Raw genomic sequence first — 19,610 nt, 5'->3', positions numbered from 1 at the left:
CGGACAAATTCTGAGTGCCAAAACCAGCATTGGATCTAGCAAAAAAAAAAAAAAACACATCCCCGCCCTCTAAACCGTGGCTAAAGCAAATTTACGGCACAAAGGCCAACCACAGGTGTCAAGTATTTTCTTTTCAAGAATATTAGCAGTAAGTATGGCATTATCGAGTGGCCCATAGTCTTTTCCCAAGGACAAGTTGCCTCTACGTAATACCACAGACAAGTACACTTGTAGACGAGCTGACCCCGGCCGCCTTGTCGTCACGCCAAGTGTGAAAACAGAGTGGACTGGTTCAGATAGAATCTGAAAACCATTTTATCTGTTCTGCATTTTACCTCGGATAAAAACAAGAATGGACAGCTGTTTGATGTGAATAGAAGTACAGCAGATTTAACGGAGTTGGACATGCTACAGTAATGGAAAGGACCAGCTAGTCGGAAATGAACAGAAGTAGACACATATTTAGTGCAAATACACACTGCGGGAGAGGACAGATTACTGTGGAGAAGGAATCAAACGCACAGCTGATCGTCTTGGAGAAGAATAGCTGTCGCTCGTAGCCGTTGGCCAGATCACACGTACATAGGAAAACAAGCATCGGCAGATACTATATCCTGCTGCTTGCCCGGGCCTATATATTTCTCGACGCCCATGGCACAGGCCATCTCCTTTGTTTGTCGCTACATCCAGTGGGAGTACTTGCTAGCTAATGGATAGCCGTCAACACTCCATCCAGCTCGGTGCTCGTCCTGGCCCGGACGCCGGAAAGAAGCGGCCGATCGACGATGATGGCAGGATGAGCTCCGAGCTCTACCGAGCCGTGTGTGACGGGAATAAGGAAGAAGCCATGGCACTGCTTCTCGGGGGCGCCGCTACTGGACAAGTCGATGGTAACAGTTAGCTAAACAGCTCTCCTATGTTAATATGTTAGATAGAGATAACGTACAGACACAAACGTACTTATTCCTCGTAACAGGGTTCAAATTTTGACGAAATTTCCGGTTTCAGGGGTTCAGATCGATTACTTTTTCGGACAATTTTCGACACGACTAGAATTTTACACAAACAGCACGAATAGCTCATGTTGACGCATAGTTAACCTTGCTCAGTATTTCTTCAAGTTGAACCTTGAAATCTTCAACATGCTACATATATATACTCCAGGATTTATTTCCCCAGTTATGTATGTTTTTGAATCTTCTGACAGGATTTCAGACAGGTTTCAAACTAATTAAGTTTAGTTGTGAACTAGTGCTATAACTTCTGTCTGTCTCGGAGGCAGAAACCTTCCGGTTACCAGTAGGCAGTAGTTGCCAGTTCTAACGGTTCCGGTAGCTAAAACCTTTTACTCAGGTACTGTTTGAGTTCCCTAATTTGTTTGATTTGTTTCAGGCATAGACCATGTCGTCAGCACCGAGAGGAACACTGTTCTTCACTTAGCCGCGAAGCTAGGTCACGACGAGCTGATCCAGGAGCTCTGTGCCAGTTCTGGGGGCAACATCTTGCTCTCTTCCCAGAACTCCGTTCTGGACACACCGTTGCACTGCGCGGCAAGGGCGGGGCACGACAGGTCCGTGTCTCTCCTCATCCAGCTCGCATGGGACTGCGAAGACCAGAGGATCCAGAACATCCTGGTATGCAAGAACGAAGCCGGGGACACGGCCCTGCATCTGGCAGCAAGGTTCGGCCATCATGACGTGGTGAAGGTCATTGTCTCCAAGGCGCCAGGGCTAGCCTCTGAGGTCAACAACGCCGGCGTATCACCGTTGTACCTGGCGGTGATGAGCGGGTCGGTGCCCGCCGTCAGAGCGATCACGACCGCGTGCAGCGATGCCTCGGCTGCCGGCCCAAGCTCCCAAAATGCTCTACATGCTGCAGTCTTCCAGGGCTCAGGTCAGCTAGATCAGCTGTTCGTTGATCCATGGACTAGGTACTCTAAGCTAGGCCATCTAATATAGCCACTAATTTAGGTTAATTAGGTTGCATGTAAACATTAAAATATAATTAAACTAACCTATCTGGGTGAAGACTTAAGATCCTAGTTAACATATTTCTGAACCAAATTTGGCCTAAAATTGTAGAATTATCCAATACTCATTTTCATATTACAAGGTATATGGTTTTTGTCCTAAGTGAATTTATTTGAATTTTAACCAAAGGAAGTGTCTATTTCTCAGTTGCCTAAGAAATAGTTATTTCTTAGTCAACAATCGCAGCCATCCAACCAAAATTTTCTTATCTATCGGACCTATACATTAATCTTACACAAATCTCAATGATTGATGAAAAGGTTGCTGTCATCAACTAAGAAATAGTTATTTCTCAGTCGCCTAAGAAATAGCAAAACTGTTAACCAAAACTATAGAAAAAATATCCACACTTACAGTACCAAACCAATCCCAATATATATAGATCAACCGTGAAATATATTTTCATAATATATATTTATTTGGTAGTGATATTTTTTGAACAAATATATATAGTCAAACTTTCAAAACTTTGACTTGCTACAAAAACCATATGCCTTATAATATGGAGTATGTGACTAATATTGATCATCTGAACGTTTGTCAGAGATGGTTAGTGCGATACTGCATTGGATGCCAGGGCCATCCCTAGCTAGCGAAGCAGACGAAAACGGCAGCAACCCGCTCCATTTTGCTTCGTCCGACGGCGACCTCTGCATCGTACACGCGATCCTGAGCGTCACGCCGCCATGCATGGTGCGCATCCAGGACTCAGAGGGCCTATCCGCCCTCCATGTCGCGGCAGATATGGGCCATGTCAATGTGGCCAATACGCTGCTATCTGTCTGCCCTGATGCCGCCGACCTTCGGGACGACCGTGGCAGGACCTTTGTGCACACCGCAGCCAGCAGACGCCACTCCAATGTGGTGTCACTGGCCATCGGTAAGATGCTCCACGGTCTCCTGAACGCACAGGACGGTGAAGGCAACACACCGTTGCACCTTGCGGTGGCCGCATGCGCGCCCAATGTCGTGGAGACCTTGATGTGGCGTGGCCAAGTGCGAGCCGATGTCATGAACAATGACGGGCACATGCCTTTTGATATCGTCGCAAGATCGTCGAGTTTCTTCTCCATGGTAAGTATGCACAATGCAATGTGAGTATGTGACACATCCACGAGCATCGATCTATCGGTGCATAGGCTAGGAAGCAACATAAAAATTTTATATGCAAAAACCAACACGTTGTTAATTAATTGATTCACTATATAAACATTAATTGGAGCGCAGTTAGGTATGGTGGTCACACTGGCTGCATTCGGGGCGCAGTCCCACCCTCAAAGACAGGATCGGGTGGAGAAATGGAGCGGCCATGACATAACAAAAAGGGTAGAGAAGACGATGGACAGCCTTGCAGTTGTTGCTGTCCTCATTGCCACTGTTGCTTTCACCGCTGCCAACAGCGTCCCTGGGTCATACGAACAATCCGATGGCACGGCCCCTGACCGCTATGGGAAGATTGTCGCCAAAGGGATGGTGGTCCTCCAGGGGAAGAATATCTTCAAATGCTTCCTGGTCCTCGATAGCCTCGCCCTTGTGACCTCTGTGGTCGCGGTGGTTCTGCTCGTCTATGGCAAGGCGTCGCGCTTTGCCGGGTCGTGGAAGAGCTTCGTGGCGGCGCTGCACTGCATATGGGCATCACTACTCAGCATGATTTTGGCCTTCTACGCGGCTCTGTCCGCCGTGACAAGCACAAGGGCAGTCTACGGCATTGTCTTGAACATTCTATACTTCGGTTTCTACATACTGTGCATTGTGGTCACTTACTACATTGCTCCGCCTGTGTCAAAGCGCACAATTTGGAAGGTTCTATGGCGCACTGGCTTAAGAAGGGATAGTGTCCTCACGAGACATATCAAGCGGCAATATCCAGTCGCTAACTTTTACGTACCTAACCTGCTTCTCTTTGTGGCGACAAATCTGTTAGGGCTTGTCGGTTACTTCGTAGTAGCGTTCTTTACTCAACAAGCACTACGAGAGGCGACACCTCATCGTGGACTTGCACCAGAACCTTCTTCTGTACTCTCCTAATTAAGGGCATCAGCATCTCTTAGTAACCAAATTAGTAGGTGCTAAGGCACCTTCCTTTCTCTCCACAATGTTATCATTAGCTACTATTAATACTTGGCACTATGTACAACGATAAGGGGAAATTAAATACTCCAATTTCTGAGTAATCAATCTGCAATAATACCATATTTTCCTATTTAGTTTAGTGTCAAGAAGTGCGCAGTTTTCCTATGAACCCCACATGGGTAGGGTGCAAACTTAACTCATAATTTCCTGACTGTCCAACAAGCAGAATGACTCTGCCAAATAGTCACCGGGTAAGGTGAAAAGCAAGCCATGCCGAGAAAATTAAACCAGTTAGTACCTCACTGGCGTCATCATGCAGTAGTCATGTATAGAGCATGATTGAACGAGGCTCCAAGATAAATAAAGATCTTCGCCGTCGAAGGCAAACCTCGTCCCAAAAGACTTGGCAGCCCAAGGAGCCTCCTCGCCCCACCGAGGGAGGCGCCGGAAGATGCCTTATCCACAACTCGGCAAGCCACAACACCGAACAGTGTGATACCCTCATCGCAGCTCGTGAAGAGTTCCAAGCACGAATGCAAGCCCGATGCAGGAACGAGAAGACGCCCCAGGCTCCGCACCCCGCCAACGTCCTCCTTGCCGACTCTGCGCCCAAGGAAGAGAACCTTCCGTTTTAAGAACCCGCTCACCATATCGGGATGATACTCGGGGGCTCCGCCACAGGTCGAGGGTCAAAGAGTCGACGCAAGGAGTATGCGCGTGAAATCAACGTCGTCGGAACCTTCACCCCAACACCACCACCCAAGTGGGCGAGTGTACCCATTTCCTTCACCGAAGAAGATGCTAAGGGGATACGCTTCCCACACGACGATGCCCTCTTCGTGACGGCCATCGTCTCAAATTGCGAGCTCAAGAAAATACTTGTGGATGGCGGAAGCTCCGCCGACATCTTGTACCTGAGCACGCTAAAGAAGCTGATGGAGCCCCAAGGAGAATACAAGAACGGTTCCTTGCAACCGTCACTTTACCCCTTAACCGGCTTCGTACCAGGCAAGTCCATCTAGCCGCACGGCCAAATTGACCTCCTCACGACCTTCGGAGATGCCACTAATCACCGGACTGAGCTCGTGCGCTTCGACGTGGTGGACATGGAGGCCTCCTTCAACGCCATCCTTGGCAGAACGACCTTGAACTGTCTCTGTGCTGCCGTCCACCACAACTTTTTGTGCATGAAGATCCCAGGCCCGAAAGGCGTGACCACGCTCCGTGGTGAGCAATCCTTCGATAGGAAGATGCTATATCGACACGAGACTAAGTGTGCTGAGAAGGGAGAAGCATCCAAAAGTGTCCACGTGCTTTCGGGCACGGGGGAGTCCAAGACCGACCACCCGGAGCGCTACATCCCTAAGCCCCTTCCTGAGGAAGAGCTTAAGGAGATACGCCTCTCCGGCAATGACGCCACGCGCATCGTGAAGATCGGGGCCGACCTCTCGAGCGAACTCGAGAAGAAGCTCATCGACCTACTCTGGGAGAACTCCGACCTTTTCGCTTGATCTCCCTCCGACATGGGAGGAGTCTCACGCGATGTCATGGAACATTGTCTCGCCGTGAGGTCCAACAAGGCGCCCGTGAAGTAAAAATTCCGGAAACTCTCCACGGAGCGAAGTGAGGTCATCAAGCAAAAAATTGCAAAGCTCTCTGAGGCAGGGCTCATCCGAGAAGTTTGGCACCCCGAGTGGTTGGCCAATCCGGTCTTGGTGAAGAAAGCCAATGGCAAGTGGCGGATGTGTGTTGACTTCACCGACGTGAACAAGGCGTGTCCCATGTCCGATCGAGCCACTTATGTCCCGAACCGGTACGCAGGCCGGTCGGGTCGGCTGGCCTCGGCCCAGTTAACCGCCAATAAAAAAAGAGAGAAAAGAAGAAAGGGGGGTGAAAGCCTCCTGGGCCCAGGCGGACGCAGCCCGCACGCACACGAAGCCAAAAAAGGGCCCAAGGGAGAGCCCATGCGCGCGGCAGGCGGCCCTTGCCCAGGGTTTTTTGCGGAAAGGCCCCTCAGGGCGCGGGAATCTTGTACCAAGCCCTCGCGATGTCGAGATCTAGCGCCTGGGCCCCCGAACTTCCCAAAAATACACAGAAGGCCTCCCAAACTCAATTTTCTGCAAGAAAAGCCTTCGAGGCCGCGGATTTCCACAAGGAAGACCTCATAAATGTGCATTTCTTCGGAAATAGACTTCACGACCGGCAAAACCTTGCAAAGGGAACCCACCTGGGCTTAGTTTCTCATCGAGAAATTTGCCTAGCCGGTGGTTCTCCATGCCGAAGATTCCAAGGCCCCAATTTTCCGCAGAAAAATTCGCAGGAACTCTTGGGATGCGCCAAAACTCACAAAACAACAAGTTTTGTGTAACAAGCCCATCTAGGTCTATCTTCCTCCCCGAGGAAAGATACCTAGCCGGTGGCTCTCCCAACGCGACGCCTCAAAGGTCTCAAGTCTGCTGGGAAAATTTCTGAAACTACAAGTATCTCACAAGGCAGCCCACCTAGACCCGGTTTTCTTGTAAAACCTACCTAGCCGGTGGCTCGTCCCAAGGAGAACTACGATCCAGGTGTCGGAAAAAGAATCTCAGCACGCCATCGACGTTGAGGTTGACTCGAAGGCATTCCCAATGCCTCTGTTTCAAGGGGGCTACTGTTGTAATATAATAAAATCCTTACATGGGCCGGGCCATAATCATACGTGGCGACGACCAAGTTAACAAATCCCAAAAACCTGTCAATTTACCAACAAGACATAGCCATGCCAACTAGTCGCCGGTCAAAAGAGTCAACAAGTCAAGCCTCTCATGCCATGGTCAAAGGAGAAGAGGAGCTTGAGTAGGGGCCAAGATAGGTGTTGCGATGAGTTTACCACTTTGCCCTCACTTTCCCTCTCCCTCAAAGGTAGCCATGGTCTTTTGTCATGAACCCCTAGGCTATATATACCTCCATGGGGGCATGTATCATTCACTCTCCATTGCAATAAGATCAAAGGGGAGAGGGCTAGAGTAACCTAAGGAGCCTGCTCTCGAGTGCTTGGGTCAAACCTAGCCTCGACTCGACCTCGGGGACGCGACTTAGGAAGCCTAGTTTCGAGGTTCCGAGCCGTCTAGTACGACCTCGACTCGAAGTAGAGGGATCGGGTTAGACTCTCGAGGGTATCCCAACCTTGCTATTTGGGAAGACGAGTTCGGCCCAAGTCCGAGGCGGTCCCGAGAGATCTCTCGCCATAGGTGATTTGGGAAGACGAGTTCGGCCCAAACACCCGGCTAACGACCCCCTCGAAGTCTCTCCTAACATAGGACTAAGTCGTGCCTGCAGGGTCGACTAAACCTATTCAGAAAATATCGACGTGTCAACTTGTCCAAGTGTACGGCGACTTTCGTTATAAGGCCGACGTACGCACCGTACATATAATTCTCGCACTTGTGCCATCGAGCATTGGCACCCCTTACTCCTATTGTTTTCTAGAACAACAACAACAAGTATTTAGGAACTTGACTGTGTGCATCAATTTTTCGAAAAAAAAAGTATTTAGGAACGGACTGAGCAGTGATTAGGACATGGTGGTGGCAACAAGGACGGCTATCAGTTCACCGCGAGGCTGCCCGACGTTTTCTCTGCCCGTTTTGCTACGCCTATGTCGAGGCCGCTCCATTGTTCCCCGTGGTGACCCGAGCCGTGGAAGACGGCCGGGGCGTGCAGAGCATTCCGGGACCTCAGGCCAGCGCCGGCGTCCAAGGCATCGCCACAGCCACACAAGGCCGCGATCGCTCTGACGGCAGGCACGGACCCGCCCATGACCGCCAAGAAGAGCGGCGAGGCGCCGGCGGCGTTCACGTTAGCCTCAGAGGCCAGGTCCGGCGCGGCGGCGACCATGGCCTCCACGGCGGCGCCATGGCCGAGCCTCGCCGCCAGGTGCAGTGCTGTGTCCCCGGCCTCGTTCCTGCTCCCCAGGATGCTTCTAGCCTGATCCTGGTCTCGCGCGAGCTGGACGAGGAGGGACACGGTGTTACTCTGCCCCGCCCTCGCCGCGCAGTGCAGCGGCGTGTCCAGCGTCCAGTTCTGGGACGACAGCAAGTTGCTTCTGCCGCCGTATGTTGCGTAGAGCTCCTGGATCAGCTCGTCGTGGCCTCGCACCGCGGCTAAGTGCAGGACGGTGTTCCTCCCCGCGCTTACCAGCTGGTCTATGCCTGATCCTGAGGCTGAGAGACAAGTCAAACAATTGTTAGAAAAATTGGTACTAATTGCAAATACTCCGTACTATGCTTCCTTCGTGCAACAAAAGATGTATCAAGTTTGTCAAAATTTGAATGTATCTAGACATGACTTAGTGTGTAGATGCATTTAAATTTGGTCAAAGTTTAGACATCTTTTTTGTTGAATGGAGAGAGTATATGATTCTTGCCAGCAGATTGGTAATCACATTCACCGTGGTGGCGCAGAAGCAGCGCCATGGCTTCCTCCATCCTACCCCCGCACACGGCGAGGTACAGCTCGGAGCTCATGGTGCCGCCGTCGTGGCTCGGGCCGGCGGCTGCGGGGCGCGCTGCGAGCTCGAGGGAGTGCTGACGGGGACGACGACGACGGTCCATGGATTGCTTGTAGTTTAATTAGCCGATCGGAGGACCAATTTGCGCCGCGGCGTTGTATCTGGACTTGTGGAGTTGTGGAACGACCGGGGGAAGATTATAAAGAGGTTGGCGCAGACACGTACTACGGGGTTGGGATAGCTTCAAAGTTCAGAGGCATGCAAGGACTGGTGGTCTTTCGTCAGCTGCATGCATTTGAATTTTTGGGCGGGCTCTCTTTTCCGGTCTTTGCATGCACGTCAGGAACGTAACGTTCGCATGCAGCGAAGGCGCGCTTTCGTGGAAGATGCCTCGGTGGTCTCTATATGTGATTCTCTGGAACTGAAAAATATGTGTCGCGTGACAGTACCGTACGTACGTGGACAGCGACCGCCTCTTTGGAAAACTCGGCCAAGGAGAGACTGCAAGTATTGTAGTACGTATGGCTGCTATACATGCTGGAGTACTAGTATTGTAGTATGGCTGCTACATATACTGGAGTACTAGAATAAATCAAAGCTCGTCCAAAATTGTTTTCAATCAGTTAGGTGATGAATATAAGCTTTTGGACGACCCAAGAGGCTCGGTTTTGGTCAAGTGGAGACAGATAAATGGGTTCGGTGGACCGGGTAGAAGGAAAAAACACCAAAGAAGTTTTCAATATCTGGGGTACCTCTTCCATACCTACCACCTCCCTCCTCTCTCTCACTCTCCCATTTCTCTCCTCGCTCCCTTCGACACACCACCACCTCTCCTCTCATGTTGTCCGCGCCTCTTCTCCTCTTCTCTCCTCACACGTGTCATTGCCTCCTCTCCTCGCTTCGCCCGGCCGCCCTACTTCTCTCCTCTCGCTGCCACTGCCGCTTTCTCTCGTGTGTGCGTTGCCACCCTTCTTCCCACGCAAGGAAACACGATCTCCGACAGAGGTGTCCGGATCCCCGCCACCAGGGCCTACTTATGGCCTGGATCAGCCTTGATAATAGCCGCACGACTCACTGCCGTGGATCCGCGCCATGCAGAAAGAGGAGAGCCTCGACCACCAGGAAGGCTCAAACCTGCGGGCTGCCGGGGATTCAACCAGTCAGGAGGTGAGTTTAAAAAACAATCTACAAACAATTACAAGTTCAAAATAAATCTAAGATTACAAGGTTTTATAAATTAAAACCTCCAAATAAAAAAGTGAAATTAAAAGTTGGAAAAATCAAAAGCTAAAATTTTTTAAAGTTGAGAAAATCGAAAGTCAAGAGGATAAAAATTAAATGATAGGAAAGCTCTTCCTAACAGCCCAAAAATGGTTTGTCGAAATTCGTTCGCAAAAAGAGAGTAAGTATACATTGCAAAGAAATATTAGATTAGGATCTGCTAACTCTGCCGCAAACCACACGTGCTGGGAGTGATGTCCTGCAAGCACATAGAGCTAGTTGATCGAAAAACACTTTCACGGAAATTATCCCAACTTTTAGCGCCGCTCCACCTCAACACCGTGAGAAGCACGAACCTCTCATAATACTCATTGTTTGATAATCGCCCTGTCTCAAAGACCTTGGTGACGCAAAACCTGCATAAATATTATTTGGGTTCCAGCTAGTAGAAGGGCATCCTCATCTTCTTATGAGATTTAGAAGCAAAGGATTATTTCCTTCTTGACGGTAGATCAACCATTTCGTCAAACCAGAATATTTTTAGAAATTCAAGTATCAAATCGCTACACTCTGCACATATAAGATCAGTTTATGCAGTTGCAGTACCATATCAAATAGGAACCAAAAGCAATGTGAAGGGTAGAGTGTCTTAGGATGAATTTGACATTGAGGTGAATTATGATAATCTAGCTTTTCAAATTTGATATGCCTACTTTTCTGTTTTGCTAAACAACTTTTTCCAATTTCATGTGTATTTTTCCACAACAAATTGTAAAACAAGTTTAGCGACACATTTCAACCATGCCAAAATGAGCCTTAATTAGAATCTATAGATTTGTTCGTATTGTGTCAGGATATGAGCAACTAACACAATTATGCAGATTAGATCACACTTAGAATCTATGATTATTTTTTCTCTCTTTGCTACATTCTGATGTTGATTGTCATTTTAATATAGGGTGAGACTTCTCTTTCAGTTATACCTTAATAATGAAGTCACGTCTCCAATGCAGTTCACCAAGGATGAATATGATTATATCCTCTCTCACATGTTTCGCATGTTAAATCAAACACCAGAAGCTGGATCAACTTCCATGTCTCCAAGATCAGATGATTGTTTCACATTGATATTTCTATCCATTAATATTCTGATAAAATCACCACTTGTATCAAGGACTCAGTCATGAGTAGTTATACAACTAATATTCCAGCAAAAACTCCTGATTAGTTTCTATTTGAATTATCTTTGATGTATTTAACAATTACATTGGCACTAGATACTATTGATTTACTTTGCTTGTTATTGTTATTAGTTATACATTAAATCTTCACCGATTCACCTTTAGTAATGACAGGAATTGCAGTAAAATCATGCAAATTGAGGTCTAAAGTTTGGGTTGATTTTGGTTCCATCTATAAGAAAAGGTGCATTGTAAATGCAAAATGCAAATTCTGAAACGAGATCATACTAACTACCCATAGACATGGTACAAGTGGTATACTAGGTTCATCAAATTATTGAAACTCAAAGACTTTAGTTTCATATTTTGATGCAGCGTTAGTTGAACTCTGGGACAATCCAGAAACTTCTAGAAGATTGCTTGCTCAAATGATTGTGTCAGCATGAACTACCTTTATAGTGGAGTATTCTCGTTCCAGATATTTTTGTAAAGATCTTGAATCCAACCTTCCATATGGTTCGTAGAACTACTATTAGCAGCCATTGACCATAGTGAACTTCCACGTATCTAAGAAATTAATATGCATGATGGCAATGTATCCATACAGTTGATTTATGCGCATTGAACTGGACACCTATGTGTTACATGTCACTATATGCTCATGTCTGTAAATTAGATTAAGTATATATAATAAGGTTCTGCCAAATAGGAACTCAAATGAAGAATGTTATACACAATGTTGTGTTGAAGAGTATTTAACATTAGAATACTAATGATAAGTTTTTTGGCATAACATTAAACAATGCAACCGTTAATGGTTACATGATCAAATATTTGAAAGAGAATTTGTTTATAAGCCAAATACTACCATGGGGTGTTCACTTTCTACATTTGGTCTTACAGCTATATTAGTAGATAACATAAGAGAATATGTAATATTTCTCAACAATGACCTATCTACAGAGGAGAGGTCTGGCAAAATTTGTGCACGATTAGAGTTCTGATGTGGAACGTCATTCAAACGATGTTCTCAGTCATTGAAATTCTTTATTTATTACGATGAAATCTTAAATCTCATTTGTAAAAGTTTTACTGACATTGGAGAACAAGGATCATTTATTATGTTGAAATTTAATATGTATATTATCTGGATCATTACCTCTTATTGGCTTGATTACATTGATTGGAACATTTGACATGATGTGCCTGTTTATACTGAAAATCATCACATTTTAATGACCGTTTTTACATTTGGTTTATTATAATTCTTTTTGGATTTATTTATCTCGCACTTGCTAAAAGCTGCAAATAAAGTTAAGGAGGCTGCAAATGAAGTTAAGGATGACGACATGAAATTCTTTTAATACCTTAAGGACCGAACCATCAACCAAGAAAAACATGAGTGAATAGACATCTTTTGTTGAAAATACATATGCCCCTTTGATGTTCATGCCAAATTAGAGAGCATACCTGATAGCTAATAAAATAAACGAAACTCAATCCATATTAAAGCATTTATAAAATAAGGATTAATTATGTATTCTTTTTACCTTGCGGAAGAGCACGGACTTTTCAGGGGAAACAAATGTTATTTCATAAATGTTTGTCCGAGGCTCCTCTAGCCTTAAAACACAAATGCAATGTTAATTTTACTAGCTGAAATGTCCGTGAGTTGCAACGGGACAACAAAATAAATTGATACACCTGAAGACATGCATCAGATTTCATGTGCCTCTAAATTCAGGGAGCTAGTAGGTGGGAAAATATCCTGAAAAGTTATTGGTACGTCTCATTTGATGGACTGAATTAAGTAAGATCATAATAATGAAGTTCCACCAACCATTGTACAAAAATGTCAAACAATGAACATACAATTATGTAGTTATAAATATAGACCATGCTTCATTCGCAAATTCTAATTACCTGCTAAACAAAGATGTTTCACTACCAAATTCAAATACAACTCTGAAGTTTTCTGGAATAAACAAATAAAGCATTGGAGAAAAAAACAAGTTTCTTGCTTTAGCAACTCCAGATAACATAAGTTTGCATGCACAATTGCATAGGCATTTTAGTCAACAATTAGCACGTATGAAGAAATAACAAAGGAATGAACAGACACGAAGGCCAAACCTTGCCTTTGCTGATTAAGGTGCTGGAGCTGGTGCGTACCACGCTAGACTGGGTCGAGGCCAAAGGCAGTGAGAGCGCGCTTATGGCAGAGCCGCTCGATGGCGTTGACCACTATGTGACAGCCGAAGTTCTTCAATGCAATTAGCTTGATGCCGCGCACCTGGCGTTCCTTCTCGTGCTACATGAGCGCGTGCACGTTCGGATCGGCATCCCCCAGGCGCCAGCGGCCGGTTCCCCAACGCGCTGACCGCGCCGCGTCGAGCTTCCAGATCCATCTTTCGTCTTTCGTGTGCGGATGTGGGCTGGTTGACTTAGGACAAACGTAAACCATATCAATTGATATGTTGATCAACAACCATGGCGAAGCCTTGCGCTAAAATAAAAAAAACCATGGCGAAGCCTGAAAGTTGGTCGTGCGTGGCCTGGTTTCTAGTACTTTCTATGGGCTTCACGTCCATGGTTTCGTCAGATGCGTACGTTTTCTATGCCGGCGGCCATGATGGATGGGTTGTCGATCCTGCCGAGAGCTACAACCACTATACTGCGTGCAATCGGATCCACATCTCATCTCATCACTGTCCTCGCCAGCGTCATAATCATCAATCTATTCTATCGTACGTGAATCAATTGAAGTGGAATTAATAAGTTGGTTCCCTGGCTCGATCGCATGCAGTGTTTACCTATGGCGAGAGCACGGACAAGGTGGTGCTGCTGGTGAACGAGCCGGACTTCGACGTGTGCAACACGCGCAGCCCTGTCCGGCGGCTCGACGACCGGGGCGGCCGCTCCGAGTTCCGTTTCGACAGGCCCGGCCCCTTCTTCTTCATCAGTGGCAATGAGGACCGAGGCCGGAAGGGCAAGAAGCTGTATAACAACGTGGTGATGACCGAACCAGCGGCGGCAAGCCGGCAAGGGTTAGGTTGTGGGGGGCAGCGGCAAGGGTTGGAACGAGGCTGTTGGGTTTCTGATTTATTTTTTTCTTTCTATGTCGGGCCAAGCCTGCGGAACCGTGCGTGTGGGATGAATGAGGAAGGAAAGCTTGACGAATGACGAAATCATGGTGAAGGGAACGGTCCGTATTTTTTAGATAGGTATAGATTAGTTTAAAAGCAACAGACAAGAAATCCAGTACTAGCTAGATGTCTACCTTGTAGAAAGGTCATGATGAATCTCGTCACCTCCCCTAAAAAATCGAAGCTACTTTCCGAGTACATATTCACCTTCTTGAGCTTTAATATCAAAGGGTTATAAGTTAATTTCAAACTCCACTTATACTCATACAACAGATTAATAAGTTAATATCAAATGATATATTTTGTATACTCCTTCCGTCCAACAAAATATGTCTCAAGTTTGTCAAAATTTTGATGTATCTAGAGTTTTAGACATGACTTAGTGTATAAATGCATTCAAATGGGGGTGAGCATCGCAATCGAGTGGAGCTGAGCTCCCGGCTCCCCTCCTACGCCGGCCGTCGACCGACGCCGGTGTCCACCCCCCCCCCCCTGGCAGGGGCCACCTCCGCAATCTGCCCTTGTCCTGGCCATGGGTTAGCTCCCAGGGCCACCACCGCTGCTGGCCATTCCGGTGGCAGCGGCCACCAAACATCTTGGTCCTTTTGCTCCGACCGGGTTCTGCCACCGGGCCGTGCTCCATCCCTCCGCCCAGTTTCCTTGCTAAAGCTCGATCGACATGGCCCCTCGTGGCTCTTTCCCGGCCATTCGGGCCGGCTTGCTCTCTCCTTCGACTCCGAAGATTCTACGTCGTCCTCCGTCGTCCCGTGAAGCCCCTGCCATGCGCACTCCGGGAGATGCTCTGCTCCACCTCACGCTTTCGGATTTCGCCTTGCCGGTCTGCTTCCCTCTGGCTCCGCTCCCCGTACTGCTCTCCTATGTCGGTCTGGATCTCACAGCTTCAACCGGATCACCCGCTGCCGCAAGGTACAATAGAGGAACTGCTTAACTACTGGATTGGTTCTTCCTTTCAATTCCCCGTTGTGCGTTCGTTTGGCTCGGGTAGATTCTCGATTTCAGTAGCAAATTTGCAAGTCGCCAAGTTCATTATTTCGCTGCAAGGGATTCGCCATGGGTAGACCGTTCTGGGCTTCCATGAGGCTCCTCCTCGGTTGAACGTTCAAATTTCAAATGTTGTTGCACTTTCCGAGTTCTCTGCTCGTCCGCTTCTGCCTCTGGCGGCCTCCCAGCTGGGTCTTGTCCTCTTGCTTCCGTCGGCTTGTAGGAGCCATTGGACGGTTCTGTCGTGCCTGAAATCTCTGCCGAAAAGGCTGTTGTGCCTGCTTCTTTAGACCCCTACGCCTCATTGGGCCGCGATCTTGTCCCTTCCGCGGTGAATTCTTTTTCTTCTGGCCTGGCTATTTCGAGCCAGCTCTCGCCCATCCAGCGCTAGTCAGGCCCTTCGGCCGCCGTGCCCTTGCATGGATCTGGCATTGCGCGCGTGCCCATGCATCGTAAGCGTCCCCTCACCCTTGGCGTCCTCGTGCCTGGAATCCTGCCGGCTCCCTACGGACCGGTGCCATGGCTGTCTCACTGCGTCTCCTCCGCGCTCATCCCCATGGCCGATTCGTCCATCACTGGACGAGATCCTCTTCTGCTGCCGCCTGCTTCCTTTGGACCGGCCCTCCCCGTGTCTCGCCCCGCCAAGTCTTTTGCTCAGGGGCTCCTCTCCCCAGTCCACTTTTGAAGCCGCCACTCCGCTAGCCGCTTCTCAGCCACTCCCCCTTCAAACCCTAGTTGGCTTCACCGCTGCCATCGTTGCTTGGCGTCCGATCATCTTGTAGACGTCTGCCGCGATCCGGTTCACTGCCGGCGCTGCTGGGGCTTCGGACACCGACAGTTTTCTTGTCGTCAATCAGGTTTTCCGTCTTGTATCTCCGTCTCTTCCCCTTCTCCCTCGTTTGCTTCTGTCGCCGTCCAATCCTCATCTCTCGTTCCCTCTGTCTCCATCTCTCAGGTCCCAGACTCCCTTGCGCCTGCTGCCATGTCGGACTTCATCCCCATCGAGGACGCCGTGGAGATCATCTCCTCTGACACCGAGTCCGACGCCTCCTTCACGGACAAGTTCATGGTTCATGACCTGCCGCTGGTCGTGGACACCAAGGAGCACCCCGACGAGGTCGATTTCGAGCTGGACAGTGGGGGGGACGTTCTGCTGCCCGAGCCCACTCTTAGCTCCCCGCCCCCCCCCCCCCCCCCCGCCGACCGCAGGTGGCGGCTCCTCCGACGATTACAAGGAGTTCTACTCCGGCGAGTTCGACACCGACTCCGGCCACGACACTCTCTACAGCAATCCTCCGTCCCCCAACGCTTGCCCGGACTGCCTCGATGTTTTTATGCCCTATGTTCCGCTAGAGCACTACAACAACCTCGCTTTCACCTTCGTTGAACCACCCACTCACTCCCCAGCTTTTTTCATCTGTCGGGCCCTTCAGTCCCGCGAGTTCCACCCCTTCGCCCTTCTTCCCAAGGTGCCGCTTTAGTCTGCGTTGGCTCCCACTAGGAAAGAGAGTTCGCTGTCCAGAACGGGCCTTACATCGGCCGAGAACACAATGTCTATCTAGTGCGACATGATGAAACCGAGTCCCGCTTCCTCTTCGACCACCTTGACCTCGCAGCTCTCTCCATCGATGATTACCCTTTAGAGCTCTGGTTCCCAAGCCACATCCTCACTTCCACTGCCCCATACGCCAACCCTCACGAAATAGACCCCATTTGTATCTCACGTGTGAATTACTCAGCCGTCCTTGTCACCGTCAAAGCCCGTTCTCTTGCTGTCATTCCAAGGCAGATTGCCATCCACGGTTACTCCGGCGACGGTACCATAGCCAACATCTCCATCATCCACTCCCAGCGCCTTGAAGCAATCCACGACAACCCCTTTCCTCCACCTCACCACCGTGGCTCCTCCGGTGGCCGCTCCGATGACAGCGATAACAGCGGGGGTGGGGGCGGATTCCCGACATTCATGGATGCCGAACTCGCTCCACCGTCGCCGCCGCCTTCTGTTGTTGGCTCTACCCCTACCTTCGATGGCCGGGTCGCCGAGCAGCCCGGTGGCTTCATGATGGCCACCCCCATGCCCTTCATCCGTGCCTCGCCCCTTGCCGCAAAGCCAAAGGAGGTGCAGATCCGCCTCTTCCCAGGCTACTACGATGTCCACGTCACCAGCATCAATGGCGAAAAGGGTTTCTACCGCCTCCCCATGCAGATCGCCGGCAAGAACGGGATGGTCATGGCCAACCTCGCTACCTGCTCCATCGGCCACCTCACCAAGGTTTCCACCGTCGGCCATGCAAAGTCTCCTATGCTGTCCGTCGATGTCATCTGAGCGTGATGAGCAGGCGGCGTCGCTCCTTCTTAAGGCCCCGCTCTCCTTCGACGACGCCTCCCACCTGCTGCTGCTTGACGACCAGGCTCCTTCGGAGGTGCCCCTTGCTCCCTCCCCTTTCCGCCGTAGCCCTCGTCTCGCCGCTCTCGAGGCTCCCAGCTTCATCTCCATCCTGGACAAGGCCACCGAACGCAAGAAACTCAAGCTTGAAGGAGGCTCCGGGAAGCGTCTCTTGAAAGGGGAGCTGCCCGGTGTTGAGCTCCTCGAGATCGCGACGGAAGGCTGTGACCCCCTGGCCCCCACCGACATCTCTCAACAGGCGATCGCTTGCGGCGTGGATCCGGCTACTGTTCACTCGGAGGTGCCCGCCGGTCACTAGATGGTATTTCTCGGTCCGCTATCGACTCAGATCCCCGCTGTCCCGCTTAGCCGAACCCCATGTTCCTGGGGCTTTCGGTTGTATCCCCTTTTTTCTGCTTTCTTCTTTTTTCTATTTCGGTTGTATCCGGCTGCTCCAGCCTTGTATCTCATAGGCGCTTCTTTTTTTGTTTTTATTTCCTACTCCTGTTCTCTTATGCTTTGTAACCTGCTCTACCATTATCAATCTATCTTGTGCCTTTACTTTCTCGGTCTTTTCTTTTTTGGTGCCCAGCCCTGTTTTAATGCGTAGAGGCTTCCCTATCATCTCGTGGAATGTTCACGGGCTGGGACACGCAGCTAAGTGCACAGACGTGAAAGCTGCCCTTGCCGCAGCCTCCCCTTCCATTATCTGCCTTCAGGAAACAAAACTCGCGGAGATCTCCACCTTCAAAGCTGCTTCCTTCCTTCCTCCCCAATGTCATTCCTTCTTGTGTTGCCCTTCTGCTGGTGCTTCCGGAGGTATTCTTACCCCCTGGAACGACTCGGACTGGGAATGCTCGATCGCCAGGCTCGCTTTCTCGCTCTCCTGTCTTTTCTCCTCGCGGGCCTCCAATCTTTCCTTTTGTGTCTCCAATGTGTACGGGCCTTGCGAGGCAGCCGACAAGCAGGTTTTTTTTGATGAGTTAGCTAATATTTCACTCCAGTCTGTTGGGCCTTGGGCCGTTCTCAACGATTTCAACCTTACCCTGTGCTCGTCAGACCGCTCGAACGCAAACCTCAATGCTTCCGAGGCCGCTCGGTTCGTTTCTTGTCTAAGCTCGCTTCAGCTCCTCGAAATTCCTCTTCTCGGCCGATCTTTCACTTGGTCGAATCAGCAAGAATCCCCCATCTTAGTTCGTTTAGACCGGATGTTCGTCAACCTGGACCGGAGCTCTTGTTTCCCAAACTCCACTCTCTCCTTTCTCCCTCGCTCCACATCCGATCATGTACCCTTGGTCCTATCCGTCTCATCCGACATCCCGATGCCCTCCACTGCTCCGGAAAAGGTTAGCAGCGGCGGTCCGGTTTACACACCGGTGGCGGTAACCCGGACCGCCACTAAGCCTGCGCCACGGGTGCTAACGAGCACCGGTGGCGGTGATGATACCTGCCACCGGTGCTAGCGAACACCCGTGGCGGTTTGCACAACCGCCGCTGGTAATCCGTAGGGAGCTCCGGAAAGTGCACCGGTGGCCTTGGGAAGCACCGCCACTGTAATGTACCAGTGGCATTACAGTGGTGGTGAGTACGCACCGCCACTGGTACATTACAGTGGCTGTGCTTACCCACTGCCACTGGTGGTATACCAGTGGCCGTGATGTCTCACCGCCACTGGTATGCTTTCGTAGCACCAGTGGCGGTTCTCTGTCATCGCCACTGGTACTGCACTAGTGGCGGTGGGACGCAATCACCACTGTACTCTACTAGTGGTGGTGAACAGGAACCGCCACTGTTCTTTTCCGGTTTTAAAAAAAGATTTTTTATATATTAGAACATTCCTGTAACAGCAATATATCACAGCACAACAATAGATAACAGCATGATAGATAACAACAATATATATGAGAATATCACGAATCCATGATAAATAACAGCATCCGTTCACAAAACTTATTACAAAAACACAGATATTCAATATTTAACATTGTACATCAAAGTTTCAATACATCGGCACAACCCCGCCTTCAGAAAAATTACCATTTTCCTTCAGGACCTCTTTGTTGAGAATGGTGGCTATCT

The 19,610-nt window shown here is 49.3% G+C and overlaps 2 protein-coding genes across 3 annotated transcripts; one reads left to right on the top strand and one right to left on the bottom strand.

Annotated features, from left to right (window-relative positions):
- The first annotated feature begins 429 nt into the window (after positions 1-429).
- LOC100828735 (ankyrin repeat-containing protein At5g02620) lies at positions 430-4,208 on the top strand. Its single transcript, XM_010239576.3, has 4 exons — positions 430-890; positions 1,393-1,893; positions 2,575-3,104; positions 3,258-4,208. The coding sequence occupies exons 1-4, from the start codon at positions 710-712 to the stop codon at positions 4,056-4,058; spliced, it is 2,013 nt and encodes a 670-aa protein (XP_010237878.1). The 5' UTR covers positions 430-709; the 3' UTR covers positions 4,059-4,208.
- Positions 4,209-7,497: 3,289 nt separating this feature from the next.
- On the bottom strand, positions 7,498-8,755 carry LOC106866710 (ankyrin-1). Of its 2 annotated transcripts, none has more exons than XM_024455023.1 (2): positions 8,509-8,755; positions 7,498-8,305 (listed from the first exon to the last, which is right to left on the bottom strand). In XM_024455023.1, the coding sequence occupies exons 1-2, from the start codon at positions 8,693-8,695 to the stop codon at positions 7,689-7,691; spliced, it is 804 nt and encodes a 267-aa protein (XP_024310791.1). In that variant the 5' UTR covers positions 8,696-8,755; the 3' UTR covers positions 7,498-7,688. The 2 variants fall into 2 exon arrangements, with proteins under 2 accessions (XP_024310791.1, XP_024310792.1); XM_024455024.1 differs by having other exon boundaries at positions 8,533-8,755.
- Between the last annotated feature and the right edge of the window lie 10,855 nt (positions 8,756-19,610).

Source organism: Brachypodium distachyon, chromosome 4, assembly GCF_000005505.3.
Source record: "Brachypodium distachyon strain Bd21 chromosome 4, Brachypodium_distachyon_v3.0, whole genome shotgun sequence".
In the NCBI taxonomy this organism is placed as follows: domain Eukaryota; kingdom Viridiplantae; phylum Streptophyta; class Magnoliopsida; order Poales; family Poaceae; genus Brachypodium; species Brachypodium distachyon.
Note: the sequence above shows the minus strand (reverse complement) of the source record. Positions and strands in the feature narration are given on the sequence as shown.